We start from the raw sequence: 25,497 nt of genomic DNA, 5'->3' as shown, positions 1-25,497 counted from the left end.
TCTTTACCACTTGAAGCCAGAGCTCTACTTCTGGTTTCCTGGTGGTTAATTGGAGATAAGAGTCTCACAGGCTTTCCTGCCTCAGCTGGCTTTGAACTGTGATCCTCAGATCTTAGCCTTTTCTTTTCTTTCTTTTTCTTTTCTTTTTTTTTTTTTTACAGTCCTGGGGCTTGACCTAAGGTCCTGAGCACTGTCCCTGAACTCCTTTTGCTTAAATCTAGCACTCTACCACTTGAGCCACGATGCCACTTCCGGCTGTTTCTGCATATGTGGTACCGAACAGAGGTATCAAACCCAGGGTTTCATTCATGCTAGGCAAGCACTCTACCTCTGAGCCACATTCCCAGCCAGATCTTAGCCTCTTGAGTAGCTAAGATTACAGGTGTGATCATCAGCGCCCTGGTCTCTGCTTTTTGAGTAGCTGGGATTACAAATACGAGCCAATATACCTAGCTGGAGGACCATTTGAACTCGTGTTCAAAGCCAGCCTGCTAGGATGAGAAAGTAAAACGCCTACTCATATTCATTCATTCATGCATTTATTTTTTAGGCTTTGAACTCAAGGCCCTTTTTTTTCCCCCACTCACAGCTGGCACTCTGTCATTTGAACATCTCTAGCCTGGCTTTTTGCTAGTTAATTGGGGATACAGTATCGAGAATTTGTCTGTCTGGGCTGGTTTCAATCTATAATCCTCAGATCTCCATCTCCTGAACAGCTGATTATAAACCTAAGCCACCCAGCTACATTTTCAATTTTAAAATGGAATAATTTATGCCTTATTAGTAACAGACTGTAGTGATACTTGCACATAATTTATAAATAAGCACAGACATGATATGGTGGGGGCTCACTCTTAGATGCCTGATCAAGACAAGTGAGGGTTCCCAAAGCCCCCCTCCCTTGAGTACCATTTATGGAAGCAGCCAGAGAGAGGAGGTACATGCTCTAGAGCCTGAAGTCCTAGCTTCAGCACTCCACCTGCCAACTGTTTAGGGGACACAAGGAGTTGGGGAGAGGGGCTTGGCCATTGTGGCCTCAGTTATCGCTGCAAGGTGGACAGAACAGCAGCGATCACCTCTTGGGGTGGAGTGAGGGGTCCATTAGGCCACGCGGGAGCTGTGCCCTGTGCCTAGAGGGCTGAGGTTGCATTCACCCCGGGTGGGGGGTGAGAAATGGAGGAGCCCAGGTATCAGGAGAGGCACCTTAGAGCTTGGAGCCCTTCCTCCCAGGCAGGAGGGGGTCAACAACAGTTCCCCACCGTGGCAAGTAGGAGGGGCCGGCCTCCCAAGGAAGGCTGAGAGGAGCGACCTGTGCATGTCTGGCAGAACAGCGGCGGGAGTGGGTGGCGGCGCCCTCTAGTGGACAGGTCACACAAAAGAGGGCGCTGGGAATCCCGGAGGGAAACTGAGGCAGAGAGACACCGCCCCAGGCCCGCCTAACCTGCTAGTGCTAGGGCCAGAATTGGAAGCTGAGGGTCTGCGCCGGCGCTGCCCACCCAGTGCCAGCTGCTTCGTCTGGGTGGAGGCCTGCCCGGGGCCCCCAGCGCCGGCTTGACCCCGCTTCCCCTGCCCCCCCCCCAGCCCCGCACGGACCCGCCCAGAGGCGGCTTCAGCCACCAGCCAGACTCAGGAGCGCGGGGTTGGGGTACTCGGGGTTCTCGATGACACCAGGCCCGAACTTGAGCTCCAGGAAGCGGCGGTAGTTGTTGGGGGCCTGGGCCACGAAGCCGGCGAAGGGCAGCGGCACGAGCGGCTGCAGGAAGTGCTCGGGGAACTCGACGTCCTGCCGGTGGTCCAGCCAGGTGTCCTTGGTCATGACGCCGTGGCGCGGGTAGAAGGGCCACAGGTCCACGTGCAGGTGGTTGCTCTCGCTGTACTGCACGCGGAAGAAGTCGCCCTCCACCGCCTTCTCCCACACGAAGCCGCGCTCGTCCACCACCGAGCCCGCCTCGGCGCCGCGCAGCTGCTCGCAGTTGCCCACGTCCTCCAGGTAGATGCCCAGGTCCACGTCGTAGTCCCAGGGGATGATGTCGCCGTGGCGCGCGGCGCCCAGCAGCGAGCCGCCCTCCAGCCAGTAGCGCACGCCCGCCGCCTCCAGCACGCCCACCACGTGGCGCGCCGTCTCGCGCAGCGCGCGCAGGCAGCAGGGCGGCGTCCAGCGGCGCTCGTACAGGTAGGAGGGCGTGTCGCCCACCACCGTCCCGAAGCAGCGCGCGCTCTCCTTGCTGCAGCCGAACCACTCGAGCCGCCCGCCCTCCCAGCCCAGCAGCCGGATGCCCAGCGCGCGCAGCAGCGCCGCCCGCCGCGCGCGCCCCTCGCGCTCCGCCTTCCAGCGCGCGTGCGCCGTGGCCAGCGGGGGCTGGCGCGCCGCGGGGAAGGTCAGGTCCAGCAGCTGCACCGGCCAGCCGCGGAGCGCCGTCTGCAGGAAGAGGCCGGTGCCCAGCGGCCGCGCCAGCGGGACCGACAGGTTGAAGAGGTCGCGCGTGCGCAGCAGCACCACGGCGTCCCCCTCCAGCGCGTCGCAGCGGGGCGCCGCCGGGGCCGGGCCGTAGCGGGCTGTCCACTCCCGCAGGCTGACGTTCAGGGCCAGGCATCGGGCCGGGTTGGCCGTGGCCACTGGGGCGGCCACCAGGCGTGCGCTGCTGGCCCGGAGCGCCTCCACCATGCGCTCCAGGTGGCCCGGCGCCTCGGCTCGCGTCCCATCGGGGACCAGGGCTACGAACTCGGTGGCCACGTAGGTCTCGGGGCGTGAGGCCGCGGCGGGCCGGTCCAGCGCGGGCTGCAGCAGCGCCAGGCGGACGTTGGGGAGGTGCGGCAGGGCCAGCGGGGGGTAGGGTAGCGTGTCGGCCGCCACCACCACGGGCTGGGCCGGGTCCAGCTGGAGGAAGGAATCCACCAGCTCGGGCACCGCGTTGTCAAAGGCTTCAAACTCCCGCACCAGCACAGTGACCCGGGGGCCGGCGGCAGCGGTGCGGCGGGGGCCCCGGGCCCGGGGGTTCCGCGGCTGGTGCTGCAGCCAGGAGACGTAGAAGAAGACCAGCAGGTTCAGGGTGATGGCGGCCGCCAGCACAGCCCAGCGGCGCGGGACCCGCATGGGGCCGACGGCCACGACGGGCGCGGCTCGAGTCCTGTATATCCTGGGGAGGAAAAGGAGGGGGGGGGGCGAGCTCAGCTTTCCCAGCGCATTTTAGTTTTTCCCTTTGTGCCGGTCCCGGGGCTTGAACTCGACCTTGCAGTCTACCCCGGGAGGCATTGCTTTGCTAACTGATTGGGGATGGACTCTGGAAGATCCAGAGCAGCTAGGATTCCAGGTGTGAGTCACTATCCCTTCCCCTCCCCCCCCTCCACTTAAGCAGCACTTAAAGCTGAGGCGGGAGGATCGAGATTTCCAAGGCAGTCCAGAGACTACCACATTTAAAGAGGCTTGTCCCTAATCATTGGGCACACTCCCAATCAAACGCCAGATGGCGCTGTCTCCCTGTCATCACAACTTCCAAGGTTTGGCTAAAAAAATTTCACTATGAGATTTCCTTCCTTCCTTTCCTTCCTTTTTTAAGGTGGAGAGGCTAAATCTAGAGGCCTTGCACATACTAGTCCAGCTCTATTGGGGAGCTATACCCCAGCTCCTGAAGAAAGTTTTTTAGAGGCTTTTTCAAAGCCAGTCGGGGCAGGAAAGTCCATGAGATTCTTAGCTCTAATTAAGTCCCAGAAAGGCTGGAAATGGGGCTGTGGCTCAAGTGGTAGAGCATTAACTAGAAGGATCTCCTCTCCAACGTCCCTTCTTCCTAGAATTCTTGCTTCTAGAGAACTTATACTTCTGCTTGCCACCCTCTCCTCCAGGAATCCCTCTCTGAACTTCACATCCAATCAGAACTGCCTGTCAAACTCCCGCAGTTCCTCTCCTCTCCCTTCTCCCCATCCCAGCCCCGCCCATGCTGGTCCATCACTGGGTGATGGGTCCATTTGTCCTACTAGCCTGTGCACTCCGGGAGAGAATAACTCCATCTCCACTGTGTCCCCAGCACATCAAGCTGGGCATCGTGATACACATCTGTAGTCCCAGAACTCAGGGGGCTAGGGCAGCATGATCAAGGTTTCTAGGCAAGCCTGAAATGCCTAGTGAGACCTTGTCTTCAAAAACAGAACAACTCAAAACTACAATTAAAAAAATACAGTGTTATCATGCGCTGGTGGCTCACTCCTGTAATCCTAGCTACTCAGGAGGCTAAGATCTGAGGATTGTGGTTCAAAGCCAGCCCAGGCTTGAAAGTCCGTGAGACTCTTATCTCCAATTAACCACCAGAAAACCAGAAGTGGTGCTATGACTCAAGTGGTAGAGTGCTAGCCTTGACCTGAAGAGCTTAGGGACAGTGCCCAGGCCCAGAGTTCAAGCCCCAGGACCTAACAACAACAACAAAAACAAATAAACAACAAAAAAAACAATACCACAGTGCCTAAGGTCAGGGCTTCTGTGCGTTTGTAAAGCCCACTCAGGTCTTCCACACTTTGTCTCCCCACTGTGAGGGAACAATGTCTTCCCAGTCTTTGGTTCATCCAGTACTGCTAGCCTTCCTTCAGTCCCATTTGGACAGCACTTAAAAATGTGAGCTGTACTTTAAGAGTGACTTCTGAGTTGAAAGCATGGCTCAGTACTTGTCTAGCATATGTTTGAGGCCCTGGATCCCATCCCTAGCACTCCAAAGAAAGAGAAGAGTGATTTCCGCCAGGTATGGTAACATATACTTGGGGCAGCTGAGTCAGGAGGATCACTTGAGCCCAGAAATTCAAGGCCAGCCTGGGCCAGCATGAGACAGGGATGCCCAGCTTTGGAATGGTAAGATTGAAAACTGGACTGTTCTACATTGCTCTGAGTCAGAATGATGATATAACATTCTTGGCAGCTTATGATGTGCTAAGCAGGGTTCTATGGACCTCACACGTAGTCATTCATTCAATCCTAATGGTATGATCACATCATAGGGTAGAATGGATGTTTGCATCCAAGAGGCAACACACACACACACACACACACACACACACACACACACACACACACACATGGGGGAACAGGCACAGACAGGTGAAGTCACTAGCTCAAGATTACAGAGCTAGGTTAGGAAGCAGTGGGGCCAAGAAGCTAGTTCCAGAGTCATATTCTCTCTGTCGTGGGGCTTGAACTCTGGGCCTGGGCACTGCCCCTGAGCTCTTCAGCTCAAGGCTAGCACTCTACCACTTAAGCCTCAACACCATTTCTAGTTTTCTAGTTGTGAATTGGAGATAAGAGTCTCACAGACTTTCCTGCCCAAGGTGGATCTACCACTTGAACCACAGCTCCACTTCCAGCTTTTTTGATTTTGTGGGGATGCATCTCACAGACTTCCTTGGCTGGGCTGGCTTTGAGCCATTATCCTCAGATCTCAGCTGAGTAGCTAGAATGACAGGCCTGAGCCACTGCACCCAGAGTCATTCTTTAAACCAATCAACACAGCTCTCTCTCCTGCTAACCCCGACAGCCCAAACTCAGTGGATCTTCAGTGAGCCTCCCCACGCCCTGACTTGGCAGGTGCTTGCAAACCTGTGCATAGCATGAGATTAACTATACTCATGAGATCCACAAGCAGTGATCTACCGAGGGCCCTCTATGACACATCCTATTGTTTTCTTTTTATTTTATTTTTTTCTGCTTATTTTGGAGATGGGAGTCTGGAGGGCTTTTCTGCTTGGGCTGGCCTTGGAAAGTGATCTCAGCCTCCTAAGTAGCTAGGCTTACAGATATGAGCCACTAGTGCCCTGCCTGACCCTGTGTTCTGATGACCCAGGATGAAGGAGGTAGGCATTGGGCTGGGACTGCCCTGCAGACCTGAGACACCAGACTAAGCCCAGTTTACAGACAAGGTGAGAAAGGCAGTGGGGACCTGAGCAAGAGAAGCAGGGCCTGCCTAAAGCTGGAGAAAGAGGTTCAGTGGACACACTCTCTTCATTCCCTCAGGAAACTATATGTTCTGTGCATCACTCTGAAGTGGCCAGAGCCTCTGCCCCTGCAGCAGAGAGGAAACAATGTAATCAATGTGGGAAAATCTTTGAGGATGAAGAAAGGGCAGCTTCCACATGAGTGCTGGGAGCTAAGGGACTTCTTACCTCCTAGGTGGCAGGCTGAGGGAGCTCCAGGAGGGCAGTGACAGCCCAGCTCAGCTGTTCTGCTGAGGGAAAGAAAACCAGAAAAGCCTGCAGCTTCGTATAACACAGCACAATCTCTTCTTCCCCTCTACAAGGTCAGGGAACCCTTTTTCTGGAAATCCCATTAGCCTGGGTACCACAGAGAGTGTAACAGGAGTGGGATGGGATGGGTGCAAGAGATGAGGGTTTTCACAGCAACCCCAAACCATCCCTCTCAATGGATGTGTCCAGAAAAGGTAAGGCTAAAAATGACAAACTGTTACCATGACAACACCTTTTGTAGGCACAATGCACTCCCAAAGAGACAATCCTAAAACATTCCCTACCTTGGTGGGCTGGTTCCTAGGGTCACTGGAGGGGGGTAGGGTGCTCCCTGTCGGTACAGTAAGTAGAGCTTAGTCTTCTAGTTTCTCATCTCCCTGGAGAGATGGTCCAGACCCTGTAACCATAGCTACTGTCCCAGAACATCTCCTCTAAATAAAAACACCTGGTTGGTTTGGTCCCCGGACCACCCACATGGGTAGGGGGGACGGTTACCATGGTAATGCTAACTGGGTAGCTACCAGAGAGAGGTGTTTTTCTTAGGAATCTGTGTCTTTGGGGCTGGGGTCCTTTCTACCTGAACACTAGGTGAAGGAGGTTGCCATGGTAACTGATGGGGATAGGAGCAGAAGGACCACCGGGGACTTGGGTTACCTTAGCAACCTCCTCCTGGTACCGACACAGGAGCGGTTTGGAGCTCCACAAAACACAAAGGGGAGAGGAGGGGAGATTGAGGAGGGGGTGGGGGCTCCAGGTTGGAAAGGGTTGCCATAACAACCGACCTGGACAGGAATCAAGACGGAATGGGACACCTCTGGAAACCACCTACGGCGGTCCCCCTGTTTCTCAAGGGCTGAGAGCTATAGGGGGGCTATTTGTGTCTAGAGAGGGGTGGGATTTTTTCTTCGGGGCCAAGTGGGAGGAGCGAGGCAGAAAGGTGACGCTCAGACGCAGGACCTTCGGGACGCGCGCCTCCGCCCGAGCCCGCCCCTCCCCTCCCACTCGCGCGCACGCGCGCGTTGGGGCCGACCCGGGTGGGCGAGGCGCGCGCCCGACCCCGCGCACGTCCCCGCCCCCTCCCCCGCCGGTCGCGCGCGCGGGAGGGAGGGTGGCGCGGCCGCGCAGGCGCGGGAGGCACAGCGGGCGCGCGGGCTCGGCCCGGGGCCTCCATGATGGAGGAGCGAGCGGCCGCCGCGGTCGCCGCCGCCGCCGCCTCCTCGTGCCGACCGCTCGGCTCCAGCCCGGGCCCCGGCCCGACTGGCTCGGCCCCGAGCTCCGGGCCTGCTCCCGGGCCCGGGCCTGCCGGTAAAGGCGGCGGCGGCGGCGGCGGCGGCGGGGGCAGCCCCGGGCCCACCGCCGGCCCCGAGCCCCTCAGCCTGCCCGGGATCCTGCACTTCATCCAGCACGAGTGGGCGCGCTTCGAGGCCGAGAAGGCCCGCTGGGAGGCCGAGCGCGCCGAGCTGCAGGTGAGTGCAGCCGAGCCCGGCCCGACTCCCGCCCGCCCCGCCGCCCGGCCCCGGCCCCGGCCCCGGCCCCCGCCCGGCCTGGCCCGACCCGGCCTCACCCGCCGCCGCCGCCGCCGCCGCCGCCATCTTGGAGCAATGGCCGCCGGGACGGCCGGGGGGGCGGGAGGGGCCCGCGACGGTCCCGCCACGGCCCCGTGGAGAAGTCGGGGGACGTCCGCGCGCGGTACCCCGGGGCCTGGGTCTGCTTAGGGAGGCCAGCGGGACTCTGGCACTGGCCTGGAGGGCCGGGCAGAGGGCCGGGGGTGGGAGGGACTGGCCAACCGGGGGGCTCAGGAGACCCCGAGGGGACCTCGGAGAACGCGGGAAAGGGTTCTGGGGGGGGATCAGTGGGGTCTGGCGGGACCGAGGAGTATCATTCTCCCCGCTCCCCCCCTCCCACATCCAGTCCCCGGCCAGCTCCCAGGTTGGAGGTTGGGCCGAGATCAGCCCTCCGGGTGGGATAGAAGGGGGTGTCTGGGTCCCCCTGGGTACGAGACGGTCCAGGGAGAGCGAGCGGAGAAAGTCCGGGAGCCTGGGACAGGCAGTTTTGCAGGCGTTTGGGAAGGAGGAACTGAAAGATGGCTGTGCTAGGACTTTTGGAGTGGGTGGGAGTAAGGTTGTGAAGGATCCCAGTGAGGTTCAGTCTGAAAGGAAACTTGGGGGAGCCCTGGCATGTGTGGCTGCAGAAAGTGGGGAAGAAGAGCTTGTCCCTAGGGTTGGAGGCATGGAAAGGTCTTAGGGTGTGACCTAGGCCCCCCATTTTGGTGGTATGGAGGAGTGGTGGTGGCCCTGAGCTGGAGGGGGCGTGTACTGGGCTTTGCCAACATGAAGACAGGGCACCTGAGATGAGGAAAATGAGGGGTAAGGGTGCCCTGGGGTGATGCGTTAGGAGGAGCATGTGTAGAGACATCTCACAGGGACCCTGGGGGAAGAAGATGTGGGCTCTGGGGGGAGGGGATACCCTTCCTAGATGCATAACAGAGGGAGGATTTGTTGACCTTGAGAATGGTGGGTTGGTTTGGACAGTGTCTGGACAAGTCTGAGGCCCCAGAAAAGCTGAATATTTGAAGTGATTTAGGGATGGGCAGCCAGGATCTGAGGGTTCCTGGCTGGGGTGTTATTAGCAGGAGTACCTACTTGCTTCTGGCAGCCCTGGCCAATTTGCTGTCTTGCTGAAGTAGGAATCTAAGTAACTAACCAGATGAATGGGGAGAGCTCTCCCATAGCTGCATCTCCCCCTCCTGAGGGGCTGGTTTTAGCCTGTCCTCCTTGAAAAGCTGGGGATGGGGTCACTCAGGCACCTAACTTAAGTATTCTGCACTTGGTGGCCAGCTCTCGACTTCCAAAGCTCTTTCTTAGTGCCATATATATACATTCTATTGGGTAGGGAAGCATTCCACCCCCCCCATTCTTTGCCTGTGTTATATATGTGCTGGACACTGTGCTGAACACTTTGGATACATGTTTCATTTTTGCAACATTCTGGAAGGGCAAGTGATACTATTTCCTTTTCTAATCAGCAGAGGAAGAAAAGGCTTTGAGAGGGCAAATGATTTATGAAGGATCACAGCAATGATTGGCAGGTCTGGTCTGTTCCCCCCTCTCCCCCACCCCCACACACAGGAGAGAAACTGGCTCTAGGAAGCCCGGTGGTCTTCATGGGTCACAACCTAAGAAGCATAGCAAAGCTTGGGCTGAATCCTGGTGTGGACTTCTCACCAATACAGTCTACGTACAGTACCACCTGTGTATACCTATCTACTTATCTGCTCTTTCTCCTTCCCTCCCTCCTTTTCTCCCTCCTTTTTTTGTAACAGTCCTGGGGCTTGAACTCAGAGCCTGGGCACTGTTGCTGAGCTTTTTCTTTTTTGCCCCTCAAAGCTCACACTCTACCACTGAGCCATGGCTCCACTTTTTGGCCTTTTGGTGGTTAATTGGAGTTAAGAGTCTCAAGGACTTTCCTGCCTGGGCTGGCTTCAAGCTGTAATCTTCAGATCTCAGCCTCCTGAGTAGCTAGGGTGAGAGGCTCAGTTTTTCTTAATGGGCGAAAAGATCTGTGTTTATTTCCTGATTTGGAGTTTGAGAACCTGGTGGCAAGCATTCCCTTTGTGTCTCTCTTGTCCAGGTTCCAACATCATCACTTGTACCTTTCACCATTTTTTTTGTTGTTGTTACATTAATAAGAATTCAAACACCTTGGTGGTATGTGTGAGATACATGTGCGTGTGTGACACACACAAACATATGTATGACACATAAACACAAGAATATGTGTGAGTGAAAAGGAACAATCCCCTTCTTTCTCTCTCCCAACCCCCGCCCTCAGACTTGCAGGATAGGGTCTTGCAGAGCTCTCAGTCCTTGTCCTCAGCTTCCCAAGTGTTGGGGGATCAGGCGACCACCACCATGCCTGGCTTTCTTATTCCTTGTGATGACTAAGTGGTGTGCCATTGCTTGTATAGTTGGGCCCTGTGGTTGGGTGCATGGGTGACGTGCTTTTGTTCCTGTGTGGGTGTCGGTTTGTTGAGGTAGAGGGGTGAGGAGTATTCATAAAGCCATGGCTTGAACAGGCTGCCCCACCAGGTTGCAGCCCTTTCCTCGGTACCTCTCAGATACCTTTCCTATCCCTATCTCGAGCTTGTGCTTGTAGGAAGGGTGACTTCCTGTGAGCACAAAGTGCTTGGGACATGCTTGGGACATGCGAGGGACCGGCCCCTATGGGAGGCATTCAGCACTTGGAGTAGGGAGCTGCCTGCTGATCGATCATAAACAGGAACTGATAGTCATGGGGGGTGCCAAGCAGTGGTTGAAGTAAGTGGTCTCTGCCCTCAGAACCATGTAGACTAGCACAGGAGGCTGGTTTGGGCTGGAGACAGAACAACATGTACACACTCTCACACTAGAGATTCAGCAAGAGGGAGCAGGGACCCCAGGGTCCCCCTGAACCTTTTCCTGCCAGTAGTACCTGGAGCTTGGGAAGAAGAGGGAGGAGCCATACCAGGACAGAAGTCACAGGAGCCAGGGAAAGTGGCAGCCAAGTCTCATGAAGTAGAGGAAGTAGGGGCATGCTTTGAGGCTGGCCTGGGCAGGGATGGCAGTGGGTGGCAGAAAACATGTAGTTCCTTGCCCATCTGCCATGCTGCAGACCAGGCCATGTACCTGGAGGCTGACCAGCCCACAAGCTTCTCCTTTCTGGGGGAGATGCCAGCATCCCAGATGCATCAGCCACACCTTCCTCCAGAGGAACTGGGGGGTGGACACAAAGCCGCTGGGTACTGAGGAGGGCATCAGGACTGGAGTCCCAAGTCGCGCTGCACCAGTGGGAGGGCCAGAGCCTATCACCCCTTTTTCTTGTCCTCAGTTCTGTCCTAGTTCAGGCCACTGTCAGTCTTCTGGTGCCACTTTGGGCTTTGCTGAGTCTACAGTGGTCTTCACTGGTAGCTACTGACCTCTGTGACGGGGAGCTACTTGGAGCCCCTCTGTGCTCACAGGCCTGATGTGCTCACAGTGCCAGTAATCAGCATCCCTAGTTCATTTTTGACCTTTCATCCCCTTCACTAACCTTTCCCACATTCCTATGCCACAGCCACAACCCCCCCCATTTCTGCTCACACCCCCTCCCCCCCCACTCTGGCTGGCCTGGGGTCTTGGATTCCATCCTGTCCTGCTCACGTGGTGCCTTTGTTCCTCCCCTCAACCTTGTCCCTGCCATGCCTTTCCACTGTACAGAGTGATGCAGGCTAGAGCCCTAGGCATCCCCACTGCTCCTCCTTACAACTGTGGAGACCTGAGGTGCTGGGCGGGCAGTTGGAGGATTCTGGTGGAAGGCCTGTCACCTCTCTGCACCCTCCAAAGGGATTCATGGTAGTCACTTTGGGATGGAGAAGACATGCAAGGACAAAGCCGTACTTGTCAGACATGGGGGAGACCTGCTTAAATTTATGCAGGAGACTAGCAGTTGTGCCAAGCCTGGTGCTCAGGCTGACCTGGCTGGGGTCCTGGAGCCCTGGGGAGAAGCCAGTGATGGGCAGAAGCTCAGGCTTTGGCAGATGGGCTTCTGGAACATGGACAGGCCAGGATTCCACCTCGAAGGTTATTGGCCCAGTGTCTCCAAATGACCTGTTGACACACTGGGACAGCCTGAGCCAGCAGATGGTGTGTGGGGCTGGGTAGGAACCTGGCTGGATCGGTGGTACCTCGTATGCCTTGTCCCACAGTGTGGTGGGGGCCGGGTGGCAAAGCTCCTGCACCGCAGTGCTGGGCCCACCCACTCCTGTCCTTAAGCTCCAGAAGCAGCTTCCTACGCCTCCCAGAGACAGATGCTCTGCAAGGAATAGCGGGACACCACCTCCCCCAGCCACCTCAGGGACAGCAGCTGACTTGGGGGGAGAGGGGTACTGGGCTGCTAATACCCAGCACCCCTCCTGCCTCTCTGCCCCTGACCTAGCTTTTCCCCAGGAGCTGGCAGTCAGGTTGGGCCCATGCTGGTTCTCTTTTAGTCTCAGACTACAAAATCTCTTGGGCTCTTCTGGGGGCCAGGGCTGGGGGCCTGGAGGTGGTCCAGCCCGTCCTCTCTCTGCTCCATTGAGCCCTGCGGCCAGTGTGGGAAGGGACATCATCAATGAACCTAAGCCCTGAGTTCCACTGTTTTCCCTTTCCCTCTGTCCCCATGTTCCCCAGGCTCAGGTAGCCTTCCTCCAGGGAGAGAGGAAAGGGCAGGAGAATCTGAAGACAGACCTGGTACGGCGGATCAAGATGCTGGAGTATGCACTGAAACAGGAAAGGTTAGCCAGCCTGCCAGTTTCCTGAGCTGGGCCATGCCCCTTCCCATCATCCCTTGGTGGGGGTGGAGCCAGGTGTAACAGGTGTGACTCCGGTAATAATTAAGTCAGGGTTGGCCTACCAGATGCCAAAATCTGGTTGGTAGCCCTCTCCCTTACTGCTTCAGTAGCCTCATGCTGTCATGGCCTTGTTTGTGAGGTGGACTGAGGCTTATATCTTCAGGGAGTCCTGAAGAGGGGAAGGAAGCCCCTTGGCCTCACCCCATGGTGCTGCCCCTGCCATACAAACTGGCTTCTGAGATGGGAGTATGGGTGTGACAGGCCCTGGGATTTGGGGATGCCTGAGGCAGCTGCTGGTCCTGCCTACTCTCCTGTCTCTTGCTCAATAACCATTTACTTTTTTAGGGCAAAATATCATAAACTAAAGTTCGGGACGGACCTGAACCAGGGGGAGAAGAAACCAGACCTGTCAGAGCAAGGTAGCTCTCCTTCCCTCCCGCCTAGCCCCAGTTGAGGTTGTGGGGATGGGTTTGCTTGTTGGGTGGGGGAGGCGTGTCCTCAGTGGCCTGCTCTGCCTACCATCTTTCCTGCTATAGATACTCGTGGGGAGAGGGAGTGTGGCTGTTTATAGGCTGCTGAGGAAATGGAGGAATGACTGCACAAAAGAGGCACAGTGTTGGCACTGCATTGCTGTTCCATCATTCGTGCAGAAAAATACATCTATGGGGTGCTGGCTTTGTGTCAGCAGAATGGGCCCCCTCAAAGAGCAGACAGCCACAGGCTCTGCCCTTGGGGCCCCTAAGCCTGTGCCTCTTGGAAGAGAACTCCCATCAGGCTAGTGGGGAAAGTGTTTGGTTGAGGGAGATGGGCAGACTGTATGGCTGGAACTCAGGCGTGGGCAGGAAAGTGCAGCTATGCCCTCCAGGCAAGGGGTCACCTAGATGCTCATACACAGTTGGCGAAGAAATTAGTGAAAAACCACCTAAAAGCATCCTCTTTCCAAGGGGGTGCATGGTACCTCCATTTCCCAAAAGACAAATCTGAGCCTGTGATATATTATCTAATCTGCCCCAGGTCACCAAAATGCCCACTTTCCTACCCCAGGACCATAGCAGCTGCCCATGTATGTCTGAAGGCAGAGCTCTGCTCCTGTCAGGGTGGGGCGGCCTGGTGAGTGCCAGGCAGGAGGGGGGGGCCTAGGAGCACTTCCAGGAAGAAGAGTCCCTGAGTGTGGGGGCTGTGCACTCAAGAAGTGACAGTGGGGTTGTGTCAAGGAGGACAGAGGTGTGGAGTGAGTGATGTCCCCTCACTGATACAGCTCCATGTTTTTGCTCTGCAGTCTCCAATGGTCCAGTGGAGTCAGTCACCCTGGAGAACAGCCCACTGGTGTGGAAGGAAGGCCGGCAGCTTCTGCGGCAGTGAGTGCAGGCGGAAGGGCAGGGCAGGAGCCGGACATACCTCACATTTGGCTGGGGAGATAAGCCTGAAGTCCACAGCCCTTCCTGTCCTCACTGGGGACCCTAGGCTGTCAGGGTCCCACCAGCTACAGTTGAGAGGAACCTCTGCTGGGCCATGCACACCTTCAGCCATATTACTTTTATGGTTGGAGTTTCATACATTTTGGAAAACTTAGAAATTGTAGCAGGAAGTGAGTTAAATGTTGCGCTGGGGCTGGGAATATGGCCTAGTGGCTAGAGTGCTTGCCCCATATATATGACGCCCTGGATTCACTTCCTCAGCACCACATATATAGAAAACGGCCAGAAGTGGTGCTGTGGCTCAAGTGGCAGTGTTAGCCTTGAGCAGAAAGAAGCCAGGGACAGTACTCAGGCCCCGAGTCCAAGCCCCAGGACTGGCCAAAAAAAAAAAGATGATGGTCTGCTTTCCTAGAGTTTGCCTTGTACTGTCACCTAAGAACTCTGGGCAGTTGGTCATCATCATGAGACAAAGCTATGGTGTGCTGTCCTGTGGGAGCCAAGGCTCTTAGCAGCCAACCCTTTCTTTAAGTTTGCAGACAGGAAGCTGCCTAGTACTTCTGCAGGCACAGTACCAGTAGGTGTGTGCCAGGTGGAAGTGAGCAGGGTTATTGACCCTGGAGGATGCCCTGTGTCAGCTGGTGACTGTCCTGGCTCCTTCCATGTGGTGTTCCCTCCTTTGCGGGTGAGAGAGCTGGTGCTGTTTGCCCCAGGCCATGCAAAAGTAAATACAGCCAGCCCAGGGCCACCTTTGCCTCTCTTCCTCCTGGCCTGCCTCATGTTGGGGAGGGGAGTCCAGGCATGAGTGCCTCGCCACAGCTAAGGGACAAGGAACAGAGGAACAGAATAGGCTGGGGGGGGAGGGGGCGGTAGGAGGGAGGGTGCTGGGCTTCTGGCAGAGCAGCCAGGCCCTGCTGGCTTTCCTCATTTCAAGCTACAGACCTCCCTTTTTCTTTATCCTTACATCCGTCTCTGCTGGGTTGACTTGTAAGTTGCAGGGGTGGGAAGTGCTCAGTGACAGAAGTTTAACAGTGGGCTGCCCACACTCCTGCAGGCCAGCCCTCTGCAGAGTCCCTGCGTCCCATTTGCGTCTTTGCAGGCCTGTTGGCATATTCTGAGTATGTGTGCATAATGTGACCCTGTGCCCTCCCAGAGCCCCATGGAGGACAGAGCATGCACTGTACATTCCTGCCTAGCTCCAAGGGCCTGGACAGCAGGGCTTCTCCCGGTGCTTGGCTGGCTGCACTGGCCACGCTTTTCCAAAACTGGTATCTGTTTTCTAGTGTCCTTACCTGGCTATGGCAGCATGTGACTGCTGCAGCTTGTGAGGAAGCCGGCTGAGTGACCTGCCCCACTCTGCCCTTGCAGGTACCTGGAAGAGGTGGGCTACACTGACACCATCCTTGACATGCGTTCCAAGCGTGTGCGTTCTCTGCTAGGCCGCTCACTGGAGTTCAATGGGGCAGCTGAGCCCAACGATGGGGGCCCTCGGGCAGCACCAGGTCCTGGGGCGCTCAGTGGTGGCGAGTCACTGCTGGTGAAGCAGATTGAGGAGCAGATCAAGAGGTGAGCCTTGGGGCCCAAAGGTGCTGGGGCCTCCAAGACTCGTCCCACGCAGGCCTGTAGCAGCTTGTATGGCTCTCCTTCCTCATTGCAGTCACTCATCTCAGTGACAGGAGACAGCAGGCATCAAGGCGAAATGGGAGCCCCCAGCTCAGGAGGCAGAGTCTGGGGAACAGGGGGTCCCTAGAGCCCAGCTGTTCCAGACCAGCCTGGCAATATAGTGATGAAGCTGCCTCCTAGTGGTGGAAAAATGGAAGGCAGGCGGGGTGATGCCTGTCAGAGGGTGGCAGGGAGGAGGCTTCTGTCTGCACAGGCAGACAGACACCGGCAGAGGCTGCATTCATTGAGCTGTAAGGAGTTGGGAGATCAGGCTCTGGCCATGGAGCCTGGACATCTTCTGATGAGCTTTTTCTCCTGCCTGCTCCCCCCCGCCACCCCCCCCCCCCGCCTGTCCTGTCCTGTCACATGCAGGAATGCAGCAGGCAAAGATGGCAAAGAGCGCCTGGGTGGCTCGGTGCTGGAGCACATCCCTTTCCTGCAGAACTGTGAGGACGAGGACAGCGATGAGGATGACGAGCTGGACAGCGTGCAGCACAAGAAGCAGCGTGTGAAGGTGAGACTACCCTCTGCCCACATGCCTGTCCCACGTGCCGCTCTGTCCCCTCCGGCAGTCTGGGAGATGGCAGGTGGGGACTTCATTGCTCTGACCCTGCATGTGAGCAATGTGTGCTGCCAGCTCTGTGAAGGGTGGAGTGGGAGGGCCTGGGAGCTCAGCCCTGATAGGACTGGTGTTGAGGTCAGGACACTGTCCTTAGGGTGGCGTCCATATTGCCTCAGTATGGCCTTGGCTTCTGCCTATTGGCACAATCAGCATGTTTACCCTTTGCTGCCGGTGCATGGCCTCAGCTGAGCGCTGTGCTGGCTGAGGTGAAGCAGCTGGTGGCTGGTGGTGGACTTGTAGACAGTGGCAGGGGCTGTGCTGTGGAGCAGGTGGAGTCCACAGTTGGCTGGAGCTGCTTACGGCACTGGTCCCATTTGGACTTTTGTGGGTTTGTTGGAGTTTTTTTTGGCCAGTCCTGGGGCTTGAACTCAGGGCCTAAGCACCGTCCCTAGCTTCTTTTTGCTCAAGGCTAGCACTCTGCCACTTGAGCCACAGCACCACTTCTGGTCATTTTCTATATATGTGGTGCTGGGGAATTGAACCCAGGGTCTCATGTATACGAGGCAAGCACTCTTGCCACTAGGCCATATCCCCAGCCCCGTGGCTTAGTGATAGAGTGCTTGCCTAGCATGCATGAAGCCCTCGGTTTGATTCCTCAGTACCATATACACAGAAAAAGCCAGAAGTGACACTGTGGCTCAGGTGTAGGGTGCTAGCCTTGAATAAAAGCAGCTCAGGGACAGTATCTAGGCCCTGAGTTCAAGCCCCAGGACTGGCAAAAAAAAAAAAAAAAAGTATTCTACCACTTGAATCATAGCTTTATTCCTGGCTTTTGGGTGGTTTATTGAAGATGAGTCTCCTGGGCTGGCTTCAAACAGTGATCCTCAGATCTCAGCCTCCTGAGTAGATGGGATTATAGGCATGAGCCACCAACACCCAGTTTATGAGTTCTTTTTGGTTTTGGTAATACTGAGAATTCACTTAGGGTTCCCCCTTGCTTTACCATTTGAGCAGCGCCTCCTAACCCTGAGTCATGGGGTAGGGGTTGAGTGTCTCCCCCCCCCACCCCATGGTAGCGCTCTGCACACTTCTCACAGCGGTTTGCTGTGCTCTTTTCTTCCTGAGATGCCAAGCTGGGATAAAGCACAGTGAGTGCCAAGGTGGTAGGCTGCAGGCATGGGCTGCATTGGAGACCCCCGGCAGGGGCACCCCCCCAGCCCTGGGGTATAGCTGGCAGAGCAGCTCTGAGCGGGTTGGTAGGGGGCTGAGCTGTCCTGGCTCCTGACCTGCCTGCTTTTCTCTATTCTCAGCTGCCATCCAAGGCCCTGGTGCCTGAGATGGAGGATGAGGACGAGGAAGACGACTCAGAGGATGCCATCAATGAGTTTGACTTCCTGGGCTCAGGAGAAGATGGGGAAGGGTCTCCGGATCCCCGACGCTGTGCTGGCGAGGGGAACCCCCACGAACTAGGTATGTCAAGTGTGCTGCCCCTAGTGCAGGTCACCTGCAGCTGCATCCTGCCCTAGCCTGTCACCGGACGGATATGCTTGGGGTGGGGGGGACGACGACAAGGGAACACCCCCTTCCCTGGAAGTCCCCACGGGGCTGCAGGCGGATAGCTCTTCAGGAAGCTGAGCATCCAGTCTCCAGAGCAGGGCTGGTGTCCAGTCCTGGCCAGACACAGAGGGAACAGGATGAGGACTTAATAAGGGAAGTGGGGGAGGTAGGCAGGGTTGCCCTGTGTCTCCTGGCCAGGAGGCCTTGGGGTCACAGAGGTAGATGGCTGTAGAACCAGGCAGGGCCTTGTCCACTGCCCCTCAGAGAGTCCCCTGTCCCCTTGGGGCCCTCACCATCACAGGAAGGCCCGTAGTAATGGAAGAGCAGGTACCCCACCCCTCAGGTGCTAGGTTGGTACTGGGGGTGACTTATAACTGCCTTGTCCCTGAAGAAAGCCGTCGGGTCAAACTCCAGGGAATTTTGGCTGACCTTCGGGATGTGGACGGGCTGCCCCCCAAAGTGACTGGCCCACCTCCTGGCACCCCCCAGCCCCGGCCTCACGAAGGTAACCCCTCCCCCAGTTGCCCTGGAGCCCACGGCAGAGGGGGGCTGCAGAGCTAAGCTCAGGGCTGCTGTGTCTGCAGGGGCGAGGCTCAGCCTCCAGTCTGTAGCCTCCCTGTCCCAAAAGTTCGTCTGTCTGTCTCTGTCTCCCTCTTTGTCTGGCCTGCCCTGTCTTGTCTGTCTCTCTGTCTCTTCCTTTCCAGCTGTGATTCTTGATCTTGTCCTCCCCGGCTCTCTTTCTGGCTCCTTATCTCTCTCTCTGCCTCTCTCTGTCCTCCTCTCTCTCCCTGGCCCTCTCTGCCCCACCTCCCCTTCCCCTACCAGGTTCCTTTGGCTTCTCCTCAGACGTTTTCATCATGGACACTATCGGGGGCGGGGAGGTGAGCCTGGGGGACTTGGCAGATCTCACCGTCACCAACGACAACGATCTCAGCTGTGATGTAAGTTCTTGGGGGCCACTATGGGCCCCCCACCCAGTGCCCTTGCTCAGCTCTGGTCAGGTGGCTGACCTGGCGTGGTTCCTTCTGCCCCACTCACCTACTGTCCAGAAGCAGGCAGGTGGAAGGACGTACCTGGTACTGTGGTGCAGGTCTACAAGGTTTGAGGAACCAGGTGCCTTGTCAGGGGCCATCCCACCCTGGCAATTTGGGGTATGGGAAGATGGCTTCAAGCTAGACACTCCCCACCCCCCACCCAATCTAGTCTAGTGAAGGGCCCCTGGGTGTCAGAGCATAGCACCTGTGCTCTGTGGCCAGGCAAGGGTGTGTGTGTGTACCTGGATCAGAAGAGGATGTGCACAGTGGAAGAAGTGTACCAGGATGTGCCATGGACTCCTCTGCCTACCCCGTGTTGCCCCTGGGAAACCTTCAGGGCAGGGGGGACTGAGCCAGATAAAGGGAGTTCATCCAGAGTAAACCCCATCTTGGATCTTGGCACTTCAGTGTCTGTTCATCATCTTTTCTAAGCCCAACCTCCTCTACTTACGCAAATCAGGGAGTCCCTGCAGGTTCTGCCCCCTTACCTCCTTCTATTATGCCATAACCTCCAAACCCTTCTCTCTGTAGCTTGGACTCAGGGCCTGAGCACTGTCCCTGGCTTCTTTTTTGCTCAAGGCTAGCAGTCTGCCACTTGAGCCACAGCGACACTTCTGGCCATTTTCTGTATATGTGGTGCTGGGGAATTGAACCCAGGGCCTCATGTATACGAGGCCAGCACTCTTGCCACTAGGCCATATCCCCAGCCCCTCTGTAGCTACTCTTAACCTCCCTCTAATCCAGGCCTTCCTGGAGTCGCCTAGACGAACCTGGTCATTTCCCAGTTCTAAACCATGCAGCTCCTTCTTCCTCCCAAGCCTTTTCTTAGACGAATGTAGCTTGTACTCCTGGCTCTTGCTCACTGCCCCTCATCTCCTGTCACACTCCCCTTGCATTGTGCAGCCCAGCTACATTGGCCTCTCAGGCTCTGGACCCAACTTTCCTGCCACCTGCCTCAGGACCTTTGCACACCCAGCTTCCTTCTGTCTCCCCCTCCTCTTAGTGGATTTTGATTAAATCTTACTTGCCACTACCTCAGGGAAGCTAGGCCACCTGGTGGCCCTTCCAGGTGCATTGTTGAGTGTAGCTCTGCTCTTAGCCTAGTTCCATGGGCCTGTGGCTAGACCTGCTCATGTCCTGACTCCTTCCTGAGCTGTGAGGCCCGGCGGGTTCAGACCTATGTGTGTCGGAGCCAGTACACTGGAACACCAGCTGAGAGGCTATGAGCACAGGGCTGGGTCCATCTTCAGCGAGAAGTGAGGTCCTAGGGGCTGGTGTCAGGCTTCTGCATGGTCAAGCACCACTGAGGCAGCCTCCCTAACCCCTCCTAGCTGTCTGACAGCAAAGATGCTTTCAAGAAGACGTGGAACCCCAAGTTCACCCTGCGCTCGCACTACGATGGCATCCGCTCTCTGGCCTTCCACCACAGCCAGTCAGCATTGCTCACCGCCTCTGAGGATGGCACCCTGAAGCTGTGGAACCTGCAGAAGGCGGCCACAGCCAAGAAGAACGCCGCGCTGGACGTGGAGCCCATCCACGCCTTCCGTGCCCACAGGTTGGGAGGGAGGGAGGAAGACAAGAACAGAGGGTGGGTGGGCAGAAGCTACTGGAAGCTGGTTTCCTAGGCTGTGGGGGTTGGTAGCTCACCTCATGGCACAGCCAGAGCCCTGGGGGTCCTTGGTCAGGGAAGGTGAGTATCCTGTCCATTGCCTCCCCCAGGGGCCCAGTGTTGGCTGTGGCCATGGGCAGCAACAGTGAGCACTGCTACAGTGGTGGGGCCGATGCCCGCATCCACAGCTGGAAGATCCCAGACCTCAACATGGACCCATATGATGGCTACGGTGAGGACCAGGGCTCCCAGACTCCAGTGTGAGGAAGCCCTGCCTCCCCTCCACTCTGACTCATGGGCATGGCCGGGCGCGGGGCAGCATGAGCAGAGACTGGCTAGGACAAGGTTCCTCCGTGGCTGAGTGTGGAGGGATGTGAGGATGCAGAAAGTGGGCATGGTGGTGTGGTGCTGGGCTTGCTTTCTGCCCCACCCTGGTTCTCAACGATGCTTGCCTGCTCTTGGCCCTGAGCTAGGTCCCATTGTGGGGCATGGCTGAGGACAGAGGTCCCTGCTTTCTGGGAATGCATGCCATCTCTAGCCAGTGGGGAATCCCAACCAGTTAGTGCCCCACGTTGGTAGCAGTAGGCTCTGTCAGAGCCACCCAGTCTACACACACTCCCAGTGGCCAGGGAGATCAAGCAGAAAAGAGCTCAGGGCTAATTTTGCAGGACCATTGGGGCACAGGAGTCCTGCGGGGAGCCCTCTGCTGCCATGTGCTGAGCTCTGGGCCCTGGGGAAGGAGCTCATGCAGTGGCTTCAGAGCCTGCTCTGGGGGCCCCAGTGCAAGGCCGCATGTAGCCTGTTTCCTCCCCAGACCCCAGTGTGCTGAGCCATGTCCTGGAGGGTCACGGGGATGCCGTGTGGGGCCTGGCCTTCAGTCCCACCTCCCAGCGCCTGGCCTCCTGCTCTGCTGATGGCACCGTTCGCATCTGGGACCCCAACAGCAGCAGCCCGGCCTGCCTCTGCACTTTCTCCACGGCCAGTGGTGAGGGGATGAGAGTGCCCTGGGAAGCCCGGGCATTGCTGCCCCAGGCCTCCCTACACAAGCCTTTTCTCTCCTCTGCCCTCAGAGCACGGGGTCCCCACCTCAGTGGCCTTCACCAGCACCGAGCCCACTCACATCGTGGCCTCCTTCCGCTCCGGTGACACCGTCCTGTATGACCTGGAGGCCGGCAGAGCCCTCCTCACGCTGGAGTCCCGGGGAGGCAGTGGTGAGGGCCCTGGGACCTGCAGGCAGGCTGGGTGCAGGGCTGAGTGGGAAGCTGGGGCTCTGGGGAGGTGGAGGGGCATGGGTAGCATGGCTGCTTGGAGGTGGGCACAGGTGTCATGTCCCACCGTTTGCAGAAGCAGCACTGTGGCCCTGTGGCCTGTCTTGGCCTCCATGCTTTGTTCCTCACATCCCTCCCCCTCCACTCCACCAGGCCCCACACAGATCAATCAGGTGGTGAGTCACCCCAACCAGCCGCTCACCATCACTGCTCATGACGACAGGGGTATCCGCTTCCTAGACAACCGTTCAGGTGAGGGCATAGAGCCAACTCAGACCCAGTCATGGTGTCCCTCGGAAGCTTTCGGGTGCCACCCCAGCTACCTCGCCGTCCTGGTGAGGCCCAGAGTGGGAAGGGGATCAGCCACCACTTTGTTCTCTCCAGGTAAATCGGTGCACTCCATGGTCGCCCACCTGGACGCCGTTACCTGCCTAGCCGTGGACCCCAACGGCGTGTTCCTGATGTCAGGCAGTAAGTGGGGACCTCAGCTGCCCCTTCCTTGGCAGGGTGGGGGACCACCATCTCTCCAGTGGCAGGAACAATGGTGAGGATGGTGGTCACCATTGCGTGATCAGAGTTGCTGGAGACCTGTCACCTTCGTCACCTGCACTGCCCCCAGCCACTTGCAGAGGCTGGCACATTTCTTTGCCTTGCACAGCATGTGGGAGGATGAGGCAGTAGGACAAGACCCTGTGGGTGGAGCCCTTTTGCTCCCACCCTGCTGTCTCAACTGTACCTGCAGGGGTGCCCAGGTCTTCAGTGGAGAGATGGGCCAGACGTCAGGTCTGAGGCTTGGACTCTGGCAGGACATAGGTGGCCATGAGTGTGCGCATGTGTGTATTTGCACATGTGCACGGGGATACACATGGTGTAGCACACTGCCTCTGGCCTTGCCTCTTTGTGTCATGTACTGGTGCTGAGCAGCCCTGCCCCAAACCCAGCAGCAGAAGCATGTGCACAGTGTGAGGCCCATGGGCAACACCAAGCTCCTGCAAGAGGGGTTCAGTTCTAGGAGCTGGGTACCACTGGTGCCCCCTGCACCTAGCTTGGTGCTTCCTTCCCTGCATCGGCCCCAAGCCCTGGCCCCTCACATATCTGGTCCCTAGCAGTCACCAAACGAACCATGTGCTGTCTATCTCCAGAGGCTTCAAGGCTATGGTGTCCATCCGTCCGTCCGTCCCCCCCCCTTCACCTTCCACCCTTCCTGTACTGACACTGGTCCCTCCCTGGGGTGCTGGCTGCTTTTCTTAATGTGGGCTTTTGCATTTTGTTTTGTCATGTTGGAGTTTTGGGGGACTTGGAGGAGCTAGGCTTGGCGTGATGTTCCTGTGCTCCCCCTCGAGCCCCACCCTGCCTGCTGTTTTCCCACCCCGCCACATGGCCGTGGCTACAGAGCAGTGAATCTCACAGGGCTCAGTGAACACTTGGTGACTACCCGGATGGTGGGCAGAGCAATGGGCAGAATGGGGCCTTTGGCTCCATGCCCAACCCAACAGCTCCCACTCTTTCAGGCCATGACTGCTCGCTGCGCCTGTGGAGCCTGGACAATAAGACATGCGTGCAGGAGATCACGGCTCACCGCAAGAAGCATGAGGAGGCCATCCACGCTGTGGCCTGCCACCCCAGCAAGGCTCTCATCGCCAGTGCGGGCGCTGACGCCCTGGCCAAGGTCTTCGTATGATGCCCGTCTGGCCTCACCCTGGCTGCCACGTTGGCTGCAGAGTGGGGCCCGGCAGGTGGGGCTGAGGTGAGGGCATTAGATCTTTTGTGCTGTGGGTGGGATGGGCAGAAAGCTCGTCCTTGCCCCAGAGTGTCCTCGCAGCCTCTTCAGGCTGTGTCAAGTCTCAGTTCTAGGAAAATGGCTGAGATACCTCTGGGAACACGGGACAGCGCTGGGCCTAGAGCAGAGCCCTAACCTATTGTCCCAGTCCAGTCTCGCTACCTGAGTCTCTGCAGGTGGCACCCAGCCTTCTCCCACCTGCCCCGGAGCCTGGTGGTGCTAAAGGCCCCTTCTCCAGGAATGCCCTGCCCCTTCCCCACCCAGTCACCCAGGGAGGGAGCCACCCCTCCAGGGAGGCCCCAGCACCTGCTCCTGCCAGCCGCTGCCTTCCCAGCTGCAGCGCAGCCAGGACCAGGGCCCTTGGGGTCCTTTTTTCCAAGATGCCACAAGGTGCCAGATTCTGCCCTTGAGCCCTGCCCCTCCTCCCCCTCCAGCCCCCAGTAGGAAGTCTACAGATACCCACCTGCTGCCCAACACTAACCAGGCTTCTAGGAGTAGAAATGGCCTGGGAGGCCACTCCAGCCAGGCCCCACTCCTCTAAGGGCAGCCCTCCCAGCCCCCACAAGAAGCCAGGTGGAAAGGGTGGGTAGGCCCTGGGCCCCTAACTCCTGTATATCTGTATAAATGGATGGGACTTTAATGGCGCCACCCACATTATCACTGTGTGATAGTCTGTGTGTCTCCTGGCTCCACACTTTGCCTCTATTTATTTCACTCTGTCTGGGTTCCCCCTGCACCCTTGGTCCTCTCAGGCCCCTGTTTATAAGCCTCAGCCCTCACCTCTCCCCTGAACTTGTATGTGAAAACTTGTCTCAATAAACCCTTTGGAGTAAGATGGGTGCCAAGCCACTGAACTTGAGGGGGTATGACCCGTTTGGGTTTTTGTGGTAGGGTGAGGGGGCAGAGGGGCCAGAGAGGGCTTGGGTGGGGTGACCCTGGAGGGCGGAAGTAGGGGCATGGGACCGAATCTCCGTGTGCCCTCCCCTGGGGCAGATGCAGCAGTGGGACAGTTCAGCCGCAAACTCATGCCTGCCTGGGAGCTTGTGCCAGCTGGCATCTTTCATTCCCCATCCCATGCTATCTGTGCTGGGTAGGAGGGTTCCTAGAGGATGCAGATGGCTTAGCCAGCACACCCATACTGCATGGGGTCCATCCTTTCCCCTCAGTGGTCATCTGTGCAGCTGCTGGGAGCCAGGGCCTTTATCTGTAGTCACTTCAGGGACCTCACAGAGTGGGGCCACCCTCCCCATGCTACAGGGAATGAGGCAGGGAGGGCTCACTGAAGGTTGTCTGGCAGGTCAGGGATTTCATTTCAGTCCCTGTCCCTCTGCTCTGAGGTATCCCCTTTTCTCTGCCAGGTGTCCCCATGTGATTCCTAGATTGTGAAGCTCATTCTCCTCAGGGTAGAGAGTAAAGGGCTCCATGGTGCCCAGGCCCCTGGCGAAGCATAAGTCTGCGGGCTGTGTACTAGGGACAGTCACCAACCCATCTGGAAAGCTGGAGCCACAGGCTGCAGCAGCTTTCCGCACGTGGCCTTGCTCCACCCACTTCCCTCAGGCTCCCAGCTTCCCCAGGTGGTGGTTTGGGGTTTCACTCCAGCCTCAGACTTCCTTCCTCAGCCCAGGCCCCCGGATGTGGTGATGGAGTCCACACCACCCACCTCACCTCCGCCACCCCACCACCTCTGGACCTGGAAGGGGTTCTTTCAGTACTCATCCCCAACAGTCCTCTCCCTCAGGATCCTGGCCAAGCCGGAGGCTGTCTGTTTAAGTGACGAGACAAGTCATGGCTCAGGGACTTGAGCTTCCTGGGGTGCCAGAAAAGAAATCAAGTCAGAACTCCTGAATGGGTTGGAGTTGTGTCAACCATAACCCCCTCCCCACAGTAGGCCCTCAGTAGATGTCTCATCGGAAGAAACAAGCACCCCTAGAAAGTACAGCCCTGAGGGGCTGGGAATGTAGCCTAGTGGTAGAGTGCCTAGCATGCACGAAGCCCGGGGTTTGATTCCTCAGCTCCACATAAACAGGAAAAGCAGGAAGTGAAGT

The 25,497-nt window shown here is 57.4% G+C and overlaps 2 protein-coding genes and 1 long non-coding RNA gene across 6 annotated transcripts; 2 read left to right on the top strand and 1 right to left on the bottom strand.

Annotated features, from left to right (window-relative positions):
- Positions 1 to 614: 614 nt before the first annotated feature.
- LOC125368294 (fukutin related protein) lies at positions 615 to 7,806 on the bottom strand. 3 transcript variants are annotated; one of them, XM_048369181.1, is made up of 3 exons: positions 7,784 to 7,806; positions 6,139 to 6,197; positions 615 to 3,137 (listed from the first exon to the last, which is right to left on the bottom strand). In XM_048369181.1, exon 3 carries the CDS (start codon positions 3,092 to 3,094, stop codon positions 1,610 to 1,612), a length of 1,485 nt encoding a protein of 494 aa, XP_048225138.1. In that variant the 5' UTR covers positions 3,095 to 3,137; positions 6,139 to 6,197; positions 7,784 to 7,806; the 3' UTR covers positions 615 to 1,609. The 3 variants fall into 3 exon arrangements, with proteins under 3 accessions (XP_048225138.1, XP_048225139.1, XP_048225140.1); XM_048369182.1 differs by lacking the exon at positions 7,784 to 7,806 and adding an exon at positions 5,916 to 6,038 and having other exon boundaries at positions 6,139 to 7,153; XM_048369183.1 differs by lacking the exons at positions 6,139 to 6,197; positions 7,784 to 7,806 and adding an exon at positions 5,916 to 6,128.
- Positions 7,361 to 24,285, top strand: Strn4 (striatin 4). 2 transcript variants are annotated; one of them, XM_048369180.1, is made up of 16 exons: positions 7,361 to 7,685; positions 12,405 to 12,508; positions 12,911 to 12,984; positions 13,845 to 13,923; positions 15,349 to 15,546; positions 16,015 to 16,156; positions 17,515 to 17,674; positions 18,153 to 18,266; positions 18,608 to 18,702; positions 20,127 to 20,350; positions 20,515 to 20,636; positions 21,219 to 21,389; positions 21,475 to 21,615; positions 21,826 to 21,924; positions 22,057 to 22,143; positions 23,184 to 24,285. In XM_048369180.1, exons 1-16 carry the CDS (start codon positions 7,389 to 7,391, stop codon positions 23,351 to 23,353), a joined length of 2,277 nt encoding a protein of 758 aa, XP_048225137.1. In that variant the 5' UTR covers positions 7,361 to 7,388; the 3' UTR covers positions 23,354 to 24,285. The 2 variants fall into 2 exon arrangements, with proteins under 2 accessions (XP_048225137.1, XP_048225136.1); XM_048369179.1 differs by having other exon boundaries at positions 18,587 to 18,702.
- LOC125368295 lies at positions 13,933 to 14,510 on the top strand. The gene is made up of 3 exons (XR_007214215.1): positions 13,933 to 14,164; positions 14,270 to 14,271; positions 14,376 to 14,510. It is a non-coding gene; the product is annotated as an uncharacterized LOC125368295 (long non-coding RNA).
- Positions 24,286 to 25,497: the final 1,212 nt, after the last annotated feature.

This window comes from Perognathus longimembris, chromosome 20 (genome assembly GCF_023159225.1).
Source record: "Perognathus longimembris pacificus isolate PPM17 chromosome 20, ASM2315922v1, whole genome shotgun sequence".
NCBI lineage: Eukaryota > Metazoa > Chordata > Mammalia > Rodentia > Heteromyidae > Perognathus > Perognathus longimembris.
This window is presented reverse-complemented; position numbering and strand designations above follow the sequence as displayed.

Bases quoted from the DNA above. Each gene is read 5' to 3' on its own strand.
- Strn4 (XM_048369179.1), top strand. From the start codon at position 7,389: ATGATGGAGGAGCGAGCGGCCGCCGCGGTCGCCGCCGCCGCCGCCTCC. The intron at 17,675-18,152 runs GTATGTCAAGTG...TTGTCCCTGAAG, and splicing joins GGGGAACCCCCACGAACTAG to AAAGCCGTCGGGTCAAACTC. The intron at 21,616-21,825 runs GTGAGGGCCCTG...CCACTCCACCAG, and splicing joins GGAGTCCCGGGGAGGCAGTG to GCCCCACACAGATCAATCAG.
- LOC125368294 (XM_048369181.1), bottom strand. From the start codon at position 3,094: ATGCGGGTCCCGCGCCGCTGGGCTGTGCTGGCGGCCGCCATCACCCTG.